This window comes from Cucurbita moschata, unplaced genomic scaffold, assembly GCF_002738365.1.
Source record: "Cucurbita moschata cultivar Rifu unplaced genomic scaffold, Cmos_1.0 Cmo_Scf00023, whole genome shotgun sequence".
Classification (NCBI taxonomy): Eukaryota; Viridiplantae; Streptophyta; class Magnoliopsida; order Cucurbitales; family Cucurbitaceae; genus Cucurbita; species Cucurbita moschata.
The window spans coordinates 1314144-1328391 of NW_019268539.1; the positions used below are offsets into that span (position 1 = coordinate 1314144).

Below are 14248 nucleotides of genomic sequence, written 5' to 3' on the forward strand. Positions count from 1 at the left end.
ACATAATAGAGTTCACTCCGGATTATCAATAAAAACTATTAAATAAAAATGAAAAAAAAATCTTGATAAGAAAATAAAAATTTTTGGGTTCAAATTTTTTTTTCATATACTAAAATAATTTTTTCGATTAAAAATTTTTGTTTCAACTGATACATTAGCTAGCTTTTGAAGATGTATTATAACGCTCTCTTGAATCTTCTAGTCTGTCGATTAAATATATATATTTTAATTAGTTGAGTCGGATAATAATAAAAATAAAATAGTTCGTGACAAAAATAATATTTGAATGGACCGTAAATAAAATAAAATAAAACAAGCCACATGTGAGAATAAGATAAAATAATTAAAAAGAAAAAGTGACGTCAACGTTTTGACTTAATTAATAATATTTTAATGGATCTTGTTTGTTGGTTTCAGAAAAGCATAATTTGTTGGCCACCCGTGTCTTATTTTTCTGGCGAATTATTTATTATATAATAGAATCAATCTCACATTTATATATATATATAAAAATTTTATTCTAAACTTTCAAAAATCTATTTATTAATTTTTTAAAAATGTTTATTTTATCTCTAATTTTGAAAAAAAAAAATTATTTTATATTATTGCACCTACGATTGTGGGATAAGTGCATTGTGAAATCCCAACATCGATTAGAGAGAGGAACGAGAGCGAAAACCTCTTCCTAGCAAATGCATTTTAAAAATCTTAAGGAGAAGCCCGAAAGAGAAAGTTCAAACAGTACAATATCTGGTAGTGGTGGACTTAGGCTGTTATATGCATAGGTCGAAACTCGAGCTATCTTAAATATTTATAATAATAATTATTATTATTATTTATAACCTAAAAAAAAAAATTAACTAATAGAATTATTTAAAAAGAGAAGTTTAAGTAGAAGAGGGAAAGAAAGAGAATGAATTTGGAATAAAGAAGGGTGTAAAAGGTGGGTGATGTAAACGTTTTGTGGTGTGGGGGGGGGTAGGTGAGGTTATCAATGCTAACGTAAAGATATTTTTTATACTCTAAGTATTGTGAGTTTAAGATGGGGCCCACAGTGGGGAGAGAGAGAGAGAGAGAGAGAGGAAAATTCATTTTTCTTTTTCAAAAAAGGCTGTCACATGCAAACAAACCCAGCTTCTCACGGTGGCTGGGCCCCACTCCCTCACCACTTTCATTCACGCGCTCTTATGGCGCGTGATTTCACACTCTTTCATATCTCACTCACATTATAAAAATCCTTTTTTTTTTCATTTTTAGATTTATGAAAAATTTAAAAGTATTTAATATAAAATTAAATCAAAATTTTAGTTATTGAATTTTTGAATTTATCTTTATACTAAGCATTTAAATTTTCTAATTTATATTTAGTAAGACATTCTATTCTAATTTTATATTTACTAAATTAATTAAATTTTATAAAATTTAAGTAGGTGTAAAATTGAAAAATTTATTAAATATTTTTTAAATTTAGTAATTTTATTAGACACTTTGCTAGACATAAATATACACAAACAAATTTAGGGATTAAATTTATAATTTAATTTTTTTTTCTTGGTTAAAAAGACACTTTTGCCCCTAAAATTTTCTAAAAGGTTACAATTTAATCTTTAAATATTAGTTTGTAATCTGTCTATTTACTTTTAATTTTTAAAAATTTAATTTTTTTAATTTTAATACATAACAATTTGGTCACCATATTTCATAAAATAGGTTTATAAATTATAAAAAATTATTATTACATAATAAAAGATCTTACGATAGATAATAAATTATTTTTTAATATATATAAAGTTATATAGGTTTTTTCTTCTTAATTTTTAATTTAGTCTTTTAAGTTTTTTAAAAAAATTAAATTATATTCTAAAAGCTAGTAATTTCTAAATAATTGACAATTTAAATTTTAAATAATAGATATTAATTTTTTTAGCACAAAATACTAGAAAAATTAAAATTAAAATATATATTTAACAAATATTTTAAATGTAAAGGAGGGAATTCAAACTTGCAAGAAATAACTAAAAAACAAAAACTTTTATTTTTATATTCCTGTAATTATTTATTAAAATTAATTTAAAAGTATTACAGATTTAAATAGGTATAATATTAACATTAAATTTAATAAAAACATGAAAAAACAACACACAAAAATAGTCAAATACTATTTTTGGTTATGATAATTATTTTAAAAATTATTATGGCTAACACAAAATTTACATTAAAAAAACTATATATTTTTTATTTTTTTCAATAAAAAGTATTTAAAATATGAGTTTTAATAAAAAAATTAAATCCGAAAAACATAATTAGGGTAATAAATTAAGGGCAACACGGTCATAACCACTCTAATTTGGGCATCATAGTATGGCCAAATGAAGAAGTTTTGAATGATAATCATTGAAAATAAAAAGGTTAGAATAATAATTTTATTTATTTAATTTAAATCATTAATATTAACCCTTAAACTTTGGAAAATAAAAAAAAAAAAATGCATTTATTATTCACGTCCCACATTGGCTAATTAAGAGAAAGATCGTGAGTATGTAAGTAAGTGACATTATCTCCAATGTTATGGGGGTTTCTTAGAGAAACAACAAAACAAAACCACGAGAATTTATGCTCAAACCTAGGAACAATTGATTTTGAGCCACAACTATTTCTTATAGTTGGCAAGGCTTTTTCGGGGACTAGTCCGCTTCCCATTGTCTGGTTCTTTCTAGAATGTGGGATCGTTTTAGATCGTACCTGAGCAGCCCACTCCCAACCTTCACTTAGTCGTTAGGCTGCATCTGAACTACATTGGCTGAAATTTGAGTCTGGGTCTCGGGCTGGCTGCATTGGGAAGGGGTAGAAGCAATGGATCGAGTGTATGGATTCAATTTCTTCTCGTTCTGGAGATCATCTCTCCTAGTCTTGATCTAGCCGATCCCCTCGAAATGATCTCGAGCTACTTACCTCCCTCTCCTCTTCGAGTCGAGCTACTTCCTCTCGCTGCTTCGTTCCTCTTCGTCAATTCATGAATCTGCTACAAGCCCTAAAACAAAATGGAAAGAGTTCATTTCTTCCTCAAATTGGATTAATGTCATGCATAGGTCATTAGAAGGAGTTTCAATAAGTGGATAAATCCGAGCTTAACAAAACCACGAGAATGGAAGAGATGTTCAAGCTTATTGGTAACCGAGTCAAACCATAATCAAAGGACCAACATAAACGCTTTTACGTCTTAACCGTCAAAATTTTGAAAATTTAAGGATAAAATTTTGAAAATGGAAGAATATTTTTGAAAATTTTGTCCAAAAATGAAAATGAATGGTGGAGAAAATTTTGAATTTTTTTAAAAATTAAAAAATATTTGGAAATTTTAAAATGTATTTTTTGATATTTTCTACAGCTTAGCATATTTTAAAAAAAAAAAAAAAATCCAAAAATCAGTGGGCGAGTGAGTATGTGCTGGTGCTCATGCGAATCTCATAATTAGCAAATCACATCACATGCTCTTTAACAACGCGCTCAGAAGCGCGTGTCATCCACTGCAAGGATGAATTGAATTTAAACATAAAAACAGAGAGAAAGAGAAGAAGAAGAAGAAGAAGAAGAAGAAAGTGTTATCCACAAATCAAAGCCGCTTTCTCTGTTAAGCGATTTTATTTGCTTTTTCTTAAAAATTCCGTCCTCTTCGTAAAGCAAAATCAACCCATTTCCACCATTTCTCTGTTAATCACAAGCACAAAGAACAGAGAGAGAGAGAGTAAAAAACAGAGTGAAAGAGGTTGTTCTTGGCCTTGAAAAGTGTATTCTGATAAGGACTTGTGCTCATCGATTCCGTATTGAATTATTACCTTCTGGGTTTTTGTAGTAATTACTGTTCTTCAATGGGTATTCATCCAAAACCCTTTTTCTTTTTTCCACATTACCCTTCTCCCTCTGTTTTTCTCCTCTAATCTCTGTTCTTCGTCTTCTTCTTTGCATGTTCTTCAATGGGTGTTTTGCTTTTTGTTGTTTTTTAATAACTTGAGAGTGTTCTTTTCATTCTCTGTCCTGTTTTTGCCGCTTTTTCCTTTAGATTTCTCAAAGTTTGTGGGATTTGAGTGGTTTTCGTTTCTGGGTTTTTACTTTCAGCCCTTTTTCGTTTCTTTTTTCCTGAAAAGATGCTTGATATTTAAGGTTTTTGATAACGTTTTGATGGTTGTGGACCGGTATTAGGTCCTCTGTTCCCTTTGTCTTCACCCTCAAGCTTTTAAATCAAACCCCCTTTTACTCTTTTGTTATGATTCTCCCCTTTTCTCCTCTGTTTCTGTAGTTTATGCATGTTAGTTTAAATTCTTGTAGCTGTTCTTACTGTTCTTGTTCTTGTTCTTCCGATTAGAACATTGACCCTTTTTTGTTGAGATTTCAAAGAAGTAATTACATGGATCGGCGGGATCCGTCGTTTTCTGGGTCACAATCTTTCTATATACAGAGGGGAATGAGTAACTCTGGCTCCGGAGGACAGGGGTTGCGTTCCTCTCCTAACCCAAATGTGGCATTTCAGACCAACACTGGTGGGAACAATGTTGGATCAGGGTTGCCAATGGACCCTAACCCTGCCCTTTCACCTTATGGTGGCAATGTTGGGGCTCAATCTGGTGGAATGATGGGTAGCGAACCGGTGAAACGGAAGCGAGGTCGGCCTCGCAAGTATGGAACTGAAGGGACTGTGTCTTTGGCACTTTCTCCTTCCCCTTCTGCTGTGAATCCAGCCATTGTAGGTTCTTCACCGAAGCGGGGAAGGGGTCGCCCGCCTGGCTCGGGAAAGAAGCAACAATTGGCTTCTCTTGGTATGCTTTTCTTGAATCCTTTTGCCACTTTATCACATTAGATTTCTTGTAGCAATAATGGTTTGATTGTTTACTTGTTTAATACAATGTTTGAAAATTGTCTTTCATGAACAATTTCTATGTTTGTGTTTGAATTATAGCTTTGTTCTTTCCCTTTTAGGCTTAAAATCTATCTAGATTGCTATACTTTCATTTGGTCCCTTAACTTTCATCTAGGTAGATCTAAGCATAATGTGTTGTGGCTATGTTTAGCAACTTACAATGATCGAACTTGTTCCTCGAACAGTTTCCTAAACGTGTTTAGATTTGAGATCTACATTGGTTGGGGAGGGAGAACGAAACATTCTTTATAAGGGTGTGGAAACCTCTCCCTAGCAAACCTTGATGGGAAGTCCGGACGGGAAAGCCCAAAGAGGACCATATCTACTAGTGGTGGGCTTGGGCTGTTACAAATGTATCAGAGCTAGACACTGGGCGATGTGTCACTGAGGAGGCTAAGCCTTGAAGGGAGGTAGACAAAAGGTGGTGTGCTAGCAAGGACGCTGGGCCTTGAGGGGGGTGAATTGGGGGGGTCCCACATCGATTGGAGAAAGAAATGAGTGCCAGTGAGAACGTTGGGCCATGAAGGGGGTGGATTGTGAGATCCCACCTCGGTTGGGAGGAGAATGAAACATTCTTTATAAGGGTGCGGAAACCTCTCTCTAGCAGATACGTTTTAAAACCTTGAGGGGAAGCTCGGACGGGAAAACCCAAAGAGGACAATATCTGCTAGCGGTGGGCTTGGGCTATTACAAATGTATCAGAGCTAGACACCGGGCGATGTGTCACTGAGGAGGCTGAGCCCTGAAGGGAGGTGGACAAGAGGTGGTGTGCCAGTAAGGACGCTGGGCCCTGAGGGGGGTAGATTGGGGGGTCCCACATCGGTAGGAGAAGGAAATGAGTGCTAGTGAGGACACTGGGCCCTGAAGGGGGTGGATTGTGAGATCCCACCTCGGTTGGGGAGGAGAACGAATCACTCCTTATAAGGGTGTGAAAACATCTCCCTAATAGACACGTTTTAAAACATTTAGGGGAAAGCTCAAAGAGGACAATATCTGCTAGCGGTGGGCTTGGGTCTCTTGTTTGGAACGGTGCAAGCTTCTCGTGCAAGCTCGAATGATTTGGAAGCTTATTAACTCAAATGGGTTCCAATTTTGTGCAGGTGAAACACTTTTTGGGTCAGCTGGGATGGGTTTTACTCCACATGTTATCACCATTGGAGTAGGAGAAGTATGTTGAATCATCTGTTTATTTCAATGGCTAATTTATGACAAAATGTCTATAATTTTCATCTGGGAATTGTGTATGTAGGATATTGCTGCCAAAATTACGTCGTTTTCGCAGCAGGGACCGAGAGTTGTCTGCATCTTGTCAGCAAATGGTGCTGTCTCTACTGTTACACTTCGTCAGCCTTCGAGTTCGGGAGGCACCGTCACATACGAGGTTTGTCTGATCACCTGTGTTAACGTCGTTGATTAAGCACTCTGTAGATCTTTGACTTGTTATGAAGAAAATGTAATCACGGGACAACTATTTGAGCTCGTAACGTTTCGTTGTGAAGAAACTTAGGTGACTATCGTGAGATTTAGACGCTAGGGGGAGGGTATTGATCGTTTTTTCCTCACCTCTCTCGTTTGAATCGTATCGTATTACTATAGCAACTTTGACGAGCGTCATTTATTAACTGTAGGGGCGTTTTGAGATAATATGTCTATCAGGCTCATATGCTCTTGGAGAAGCTGTTGGTTCTCGGAACCGCAGTGGTGGTCTGAGTGTCTCCCTTGCCAGCCCTGATGGTCGTGTCGTTGGTGGCGGAGTAGGAGGAGCACTTATCGCAGCAACCCCGGTTCAGGTAGCTTCTTGGTTTACGTCGGAATACTATAATCAAACTACTGCACACGGAGTCCTCGAATTCCTCTAATAGTCGTCTAGTTTTACGGATGAATTGAAACATGAATTTGTAGGTAATCGTAGGGAGCTTCATGTGGGGTGGTTCGAAGTCGAAGTACAAGAAGAGGGAAGCTATTGAAGGCGTGATTGACTCGGATCAACAGGCAGTAGATCATGCAGTTGCTATAGCAAACGTGCAACAGAATCAGAATCTGACATCGACATCCTCGGTTAGTATGTGGCCGTCATCGCAGTCTTTGGACATGCGCAATGCCCATATCGACATCGATCTGATGCGCGGGTGAGTGAGCGAGCGAGTGAAGTTTAGTCGTAAATTTTCACACTGGTCTTGTTAGATTACTTGTGAAATGTGTAGGTTAAGTGGGATTGAGTTTGGATTATGTTGGTCTTGTTAGATTATTATTGACATTCTAATTTGTAGTTTATGTTTTTTTTTTTTTCATGTTAACCAATGAAAACAAAAATTGTGTCTGATTCAAATCTCCCTTGGTGTTTGTTTCTATAACGTTCCTCCTTTTCGTCTAGGTTGGGCTCTCGGAGGAGAGTCGAATAAGAGTCGTTTTAGAATGAAAGTACTTGAAAATTACGGGAATATCGTAATGTTTGATACTTGAGATTTAGTATTCGAATTTAGCACCTGATGGCTCCGGTAATTACCTGCTCGTGCCCGAGTTCTTTTGCCGTGTTTTTTCCTAGGATTCTAATACTTGGCTTCTTTTTTTGTTTTTTTTTATTAGCATATAATAAACTACTTTTTATTATTAGGAATTTACATTTAAAAAGAAGCTTATTTTTAGGTTTTAAATTATTGATAATAAATAATTTAATTGAATTAGTGTTTTTTTTTCTTCAAAGAATTTTCACTCTAATTATTATTTTTAAATAATCATAAATAAGAAAATAATTTCATAACCAACTAAATGAAAAAGAAAGGAAAAAAGAAAAAGCAAAAATTACTTCCGTTGCCGGGAATCGAACCCGGGTCTCCTGGGTGAAAGCCAGATATCCTAACCGCTGGACGACAACGGAATTGTTGAAAAACTTATGTAATTTATTAATTTATAATACTTTGGAGAAAAATAATTGCAAAATATATTTTTTTTGTGGTCAGGTCCAGGGCGTGTTAGGGTTGGGTTGAATCAGAATGTCATCTTCTTCCTCCCGTGTTTCTCTTCGCCGGCGTTCGTCCCTCCTACAACTCGCGTACAATGGCGCCGGCGGGCCTCGACTGCGTCGAACGACGGGGCGACAGAGGAACGATCGGTGGCAGATTGATGCAGTCAGAGAAGTGCGGCGACGACGGCAGTAAGCACGAAGGGAGAGGAGAAGAAGGGGAGAGGGTGAGAGGCGTCGTCCGGCACCGTGCACGCTTCCGGCGCAATCTCCAGCGCCATATCCGCCGGAGATTCGGAAGGAGAGTCATTCTGTATGCATTTCAAGTCAATTCACGACATTATTTACGGGTATGAACTTCATACATAATGTAGGATTACATTAACAGTACTTCCTTCACAAATACATGCCAAATGAAGAAGATAACAAAAAGATTTACAAGTTTCACCATGAACAAGCATTTCTAGAAAATCTTGTGATCTTGGCAGAGAAGCCAAGCAGTTCAAATTCATAACATACTATCAGTCCTAGCAGGCAGCCTGCGGAAGAAGTTCATAGGCACTGATGGCGTTCTATTCCTGAATCTAGGATGCCTCATAACGTAGAAACCAGTGAGAAGGGACAGCATCTGGAAGGGCGTTACGTACACCACAAGAGCAGCAATGAAGCAAAAAATTATGTATATGGCTGTTGCACGAGGATCTCGCCAGTTTAACAGTGCTTGAATTCGTTCTCCTTGAGTAGCCACATCCCCAACCACGCTTTGGATCTTTCCTGCTATAGATCTCATCCGATCGTACCTCATTCGAATGATGTCTGGACTACGATTCGTCGGAAACGAGTCGAATTCTTCGTCAAGCTCATCGGGGTGCACTGTGTCTGCATAAGAGAGTTTGGTGTCCATATGTGGAGGGTTCCGAGGGCGGTAACGCCAGTTCCAAATTCCTATAACACACATGTAGAGGAAAATTGTGGGAAGGATCAGCTCAGGAAAACAAACTAGCATCAAAAAGAGAAGATGAACCAGCACTGTAGTGATTCGGTTTTTCCACAAGCACACTTCTCCGAACCATTTTCCCACTGCTATTAATCCCGAAAAAACCGATACAATCCTGAAGAAGTTGGCCTTGCTACGTCTCATGCTCCAAAGATGAGAATTTGCATCAGACATGTACTCAACTACCTCCTTCCTAAGAGCAGGCTCAGCCCGGCTAAACCGAGCAGCTACGATGTTGACGGCCTGAAGTCGGAGTGACTCCTGTTGAGACACAGATAAGGGCCTAATGTAATGCATTTTTGGCAATAGGGGCTTTGAATACGTGAGCATCAAATTCATAAGCGATGGGCACAAGAACCGCAGGGCAAGGTGCAGCTCACCCATCTTCTTGACACCAGAAGGGTGAAGGACAAGCAATGGATATACATGTGTATATATGCGACCAGTTTCGAGAGTCGAAATACGGATCCGAATCTTCCCGATTTTTGTGTCCCTGTTACTGTTGGATTCACCAGTATGGCCATTGTCAAAAAGACCAACGGTTAGGACTGTGGAAGGATCATAAACCTCCCAGTGGTACTGCTCATTGAACTTTGGACTTAAGTTGTCGATTATTGTTCGAGTTCGAACCCATTTCTGACCATACTTCGCCACACAAAATGAATCAGTTGTACCCTTTCCATTCCTATTTTTCATTGGATGAAGCTTATCAGCACCCAGGATGCCAAGCTCCAATATACCAATTGCTGGCTTCCAAAGTTGCTTCCATGAGGGTCTGAGGTCACTACTACAGTGAGTCGACTCGTCGAGCACATGATATCCACCCTCGAGGCAAATGCGAAGATGGAGTCTACTATGGAACTTGGCCTTTTCCTTATCCTTCTCTTTATTTGCCTCCCCTGCTTCCACAGCATCTGACATAGACTTCATAAGGTTGTACCATCGGCTGCGGATAGTTCGATGATCAACACGCTTTTCAATAGAATTCAGTGGAATAACAGCCATACCTAGAGTTTCAGCCTTGTTGGGACCAATATGGTCTTCAACAGAAAGGATCAAATGGTCTTCGAAAGGCTCAGCAGCAACAAACATCAGATCTTCATTCCACAAGGCATTCATTGTTTGAGTTTTCACTGTTTTTGTTCTTAGAAATTGGCTGCCAATTTGTACCTTCACATATGGATCAGGAAAACGAGACTTATCTTGTACAATCAAGTCGTGAGCTTCAACAACATTGACACGAACATACCACAATCTCGGTGAATGATAAACTTTCGAGCGAGTAAATGCTGGAATGATCGAAGTACCATCGGTAGGAGAGATAGCATCAGAATGCCATGCCTCCGGAAAAGCCTCATCAGCTTGCGTGCCATGCCATACAGCAAGCATTAGTTCTCCCTTTTTCTTCGATCTACTCTTGTCTTCGAGGCGATACCATTCTGCAGCCAATGGACTTTCGGGTGGAACTCGAGTAGGAACTTCATGAAGATCAAAGTACAAACGCCCAACATAATCATCTTTTAAGGTATCTTTGTCTTTAAGAGTAACTTCGAGCACTGTTGATTGCACAGTCATCCCTGTGAAGGCAAATACCTCATTCCATTCAGGATTTGAATTTTTTTCAAAATGCTTCGTAGTTCCCTTGAAGTTCCCAAGTTTCACTTCAACATAAGGATCTAAACCTCCAGTCAAATCCTTGGAAGGAAGATCACGGGCTTTCACGACTCGTACGAAAAGATATTGCATCTTTTCTACAAGTTCATGTGAACTTGCAGGTCTGTTACCAAGAGCGACACGACCTCGACCAACCATCCCACCACCAAGGTAAGGACTTGTCTCTCTAATTGAATAATCATTATATTTAAATGATGATCCTGGGTATGCCTGAACAGTATTTGCAACCATTGGCTCAGGTCTCATACCATATCCTCCATAGGTCACAGCTGGTGGTACAATCTGCTGCTGCTGCTGTTGCTGTTGCTCCAGGGTAGGCTGCTTTGCATTGGGAAGGTGATGGAATGTCTGTCTCGATCCAGTTTTATCGCTTGAAAACAGACTCGCTACGAAGTTTGGAACTTTCTGTGTCGTTGATTGGTGTTCAGATGCAATTGGAACCAGAAAAGGATTCTTTTCTACAGAAGATTCCACTGCAGGAAGTAAATTCGAAAGCTTTTTAGAAGGATCATCAGTTACATAGACCTTAAGGCCAAGCTCTCCTTTAGTTCGCGAGAAAATGCCTCGTTTTTCGAGAGGATAATGACAAAGAACAGCCTCAGCATACGAGACAAACGAGGTCCCAGTTAGACGAACTTTTCCGAGACAGGAAGGCTTCGGGCTGTTGCTGGCTCTGTTATAACAAAAGACAAAGGCCTCTAGAGAAAGTCTGGACAGATTTTGTGGATCTGATATGTTGAAGTAGAAGCTCTCATCCCAAATAGGATTGAGATCCTTCTCCTTAGTGGTGGTACGAACTCTTTGATTGTCAAAGTGAAGCTCAACAAAAGCATTGGCTGAGCCCTGCCCATCTTTTGGCATAAGATCATGAGCACCCACTACATCCACTCCTAGCTTGAGGCTACCCATTCAACGATCAACTTCCACACAGTTGGTTCAAGAAAATTCACCTGGAACTGAAACGAGGTATTTGCTTCATTACTATATCGAACTTCGTTTTCTTTCTTCAATTTTATCTTTTCAAGTTTCCTTTAATCAAATGGAACCATGTGATCTGTAGAACCAAAATAAAAGTATCCACAAAATCCAAACAAAGGAATAAAGGGATTGAATTCATTTAGATTCCAAAATGAATCAAACATGCAAATATTGTAGAAAAAGTATATACAGAATCTTCAAAAAGAGAGATGAAAAATCCTTCAAAGCAAAATCATCACAAATTCTCTCCCAACTAAAACAAATCAAGAAAGAAAACCACGAAATTCCCCCAAGCGGAGTCTATCAATTTAGCTTCTTAAGCATCTTGACGCATAACATATTTCCTTCACAAACCAAGCATTCTCTAAATTCTCCTTGGACTTTTAACAAACACTTGGCGTGCAATATACCTCCCCACCTCAAACCCAGATTCAGCAGCCCAAACCAGCCATTCCCCAACAAGAACATCTCCAAAATAATCAACTAGACATAAGAACCATTTCCATAGCTACTTTATACAACAAAAAAAGTCAAGGGAGGAACCCATTTCACAAAAACCATCATAATCTACACATAAAACTAAACCAGTTTGAAAATCCAGAAATTATTTCAAGCAACTAGATAGAAAATCACACCACCACCGATAAAAAAGAAGTTAAACAATAGAACAAGAGCAAACAACGCACCTTCCCTGTTGTCAGAAGAAAACGTTCCGAGTCAAAGAAGAAGGTGGAAGAGTCTCTCCGGTTGGCTTTAATGGAAGTTTTTCGAGAGGATCAAGGGAAAGAGATGAAGAGGATGAAAATCAAGTTGAAGTTCATCTCTGTTTGGGAGGGGAATGTTTTGGGAGAGAAGACGGAGAGGAAAGAGAGGTACGAAAGAGAGTTGAATTGTCTTGAGTTTCAATATCGTTCGTATTTGTATCTTTTCAGAAAAATAATTGAATTTTTAGTATAAGTTAAATGACGTGTAAATCACCCATTGGTGGAATTGCGTACTGGATTTCCTCTCGCGCCTAACAGCTGCTTTCCTCACTATTCATTTCTCTTCCTTTTATAATGTTTAAATTTCTTTTGGTTAATTTTCAATAATGTCTAAAACTTTTAAACTTTTCATTTTAATCCTTCAAATTTATTTCAATACAACGCTCTATGCTTTTGTCGTTAAATTTAAAGTTCGTAATCGAAAATTTGGAGGTTAGGTGTAATAGCTCAAGCTTACCGCTAGCATAAATTGTCAGTTTTTACTTTTTACGTATCGCCTTCAACTTCACGAATTTACAATGCATCTACTCGGGAGAGGTTTCTATATCCTTATAAGGAATGCTTCATTCCTCTCGTTCCTCTCTTTAACCGATGTTGGATCTTTTACATCCTTATAAGGAATGTTTTGTTTCCTCATTCTTCTTTCTGACAGATGTGGGGCCTCACAATTCACTCCCCTGGAGGCCAGCGTTCTCATTGGCATACTGCCCCTTATTTGGCTCTAATACCATTTGTAACATTCCAAGTCAATATTGAGTTAACCAACGCCCGTTATTTGGCTCTAATACCATTTGTAACACTGTCCGTTATTTGGCTCCTTGTGGCTCTAATACCATTTGTAGCATTCTCGCTTGGCAACATATATAGTTAACCAACGCTCTAGGTGTGTATAGATTTGTTCACATAAGCAAACAAAATTTTCCACTTATGAATTAACGATAAAAAACCTAAAAGTTGCTTAACACTTCTATTTTCTTACGTTATTCTTTAGTACAACAAATACGGGGATGAGATTTGAATCTCCAACTCTACCGGAAGTAATATATATCGATTATCGTCAATATTGAGTAATATTAGAAACTTATTTAAATTAAAGTTCAGTTAAAGTACCTAATCAAAACTTCCCAAAATTTCCGAGCTAGGCAAGTTGAATAATCAAATTTTACGGAGTAAATATGTAATTTAATCACGCTTTAAATATTAATTAATTCGACATGACTTGACCCATCCGATTTTATAAAATATATTAATGATTGAGACTTATTAAAACTTTGGGAGTAAATAAAGTAATTTTCAAAATTTAAAGTTTAGTCATTAAAAAGGATTTTTCAAAAATCTCAAGTCAATGAAATATTAATTAAAAATCAATTAATAAAATATAAAAAATAAAATAAAAAAAATAACAAGCTGTAATTTAATTTCAATAAATAAATAAAAAAGCTCATTTAGTGCCAATTTAAAACCCCTAAAAAAGGTTTTTATTTTTTTATTTTTATTTTTTTTAATTTTATTTTGAAAAATTACAGGGGTCGTCGTTGACTCTATTGTCTTCATCTGTGTGATTTGGCATTTTAAACATTTTAATTTTATTTTTTATGAATTAATTATTTTCCCAATCGAATAATTGACCTTATAAACGCCAAAAGTATAAAATTTATATATATATATATATATATATATATATATATATATATATATATATATAATTTTATTTATTTATTTATTTATGGTTGAACCATTCATTTCAAGTCAAAATTAGTGGAACCTTCGTAAACAATTACAAATAAGGACAATTCAATGTAAATTTCTAAATACGGTGATGAGATGACCTTACAGTATGATGGTTCTACGCACGTTCTTACATTTTAGTTACAAATGGACGAATAAGGAAAAAACTTCTCCTTTTAAGTTACAACAGTGTATTTATGCGATAGTTGACTTTTTTTTTTTTTTTTTTT

General features: G+C 36.8%; 2 protein-coding genes and 1 non-coding gene across 3 annotated transcripts; 1 reads left to right on the forward strand and 2 right to left on the reverse strand.

Moving 5' to 3' along the window:
- Positions 1-3575: 3575 nt before the first annotated feature.
- LOC111460351 (AT-hook motif nuclear-localized protein 9-like) lies at positions 3576-7246 on the forward strand. Its single transcript, XM_023103585.1, has 5 exons — positions 3576-4814; positions 6016-6083; positions 6165-6296; positions 6544-6705; positions 6818-7246. Exons 1-5 carry the CDS (start codon positions 4406-4408, stop codon positions 7046-7048), a joined length of 1002 nt encoding a protein of 333 aa, XP_022959353.1. The 5' UTR covers positions 3576-4405; the 3' UTR covers positions 7049-7246.
- Positions 7247-7721: 475 nt separating this feature from the next.
- On the reverse strand, positions 7722-7793 carry TRNAE-UUC. Its single transcript has one exon. It is a non-coding gene; the product is annotated as a tRNA-Glu (tRNA).
- Positions 7794-8220: 427 nt separating this feature from the next.
- On the reverse strand, positions 8221-11475 carry LOC111460169 (FT-interacting protein 1-like). The gene has a single exon (XM_023103298.1). The coding sequence runs from the start codon at positions 11455-11457 to the stop codon at positions 8386-8388; it is 3072 nt and encodes a 1023-aa protein (XP_022959066.1). The 5' UTR covers positions 11458-11475; the 3' UTR covers positions 8221-8385.
- Positions 11476-14248: the final 2773 nt, after the last annotated feature.

Coding starts and splice junctions, on each gene's coding strand:
- LOC111460351 (XM_023103585.1), top strand. CDS start 4,406: ATGGATCGGCGGGATCCGTCGTTTTCTGGGTCACAATCTTTCTATATA. Junction 6,084..6,164: donor TCACCATTGGAGTAGGAGAA/GTATGTTGAATC, acceptor TTGTGTATGTAG/GATATTGCTGCCAAAATTAC. Junction 6,297..6,543: donor GAGGCACCGTCACATACGAG/GTTTGTCTGATC, acceptor TATTAACTGTAG/GGGCGTTTTGAGATAATATG.
- LOC111460169 (XM_023103298.1), bottom strand. CDS start 11,457: ATGGGTAGCCTCAAGCTAGGAGTGGATGTAGTGGGTGCTCATGATCTT.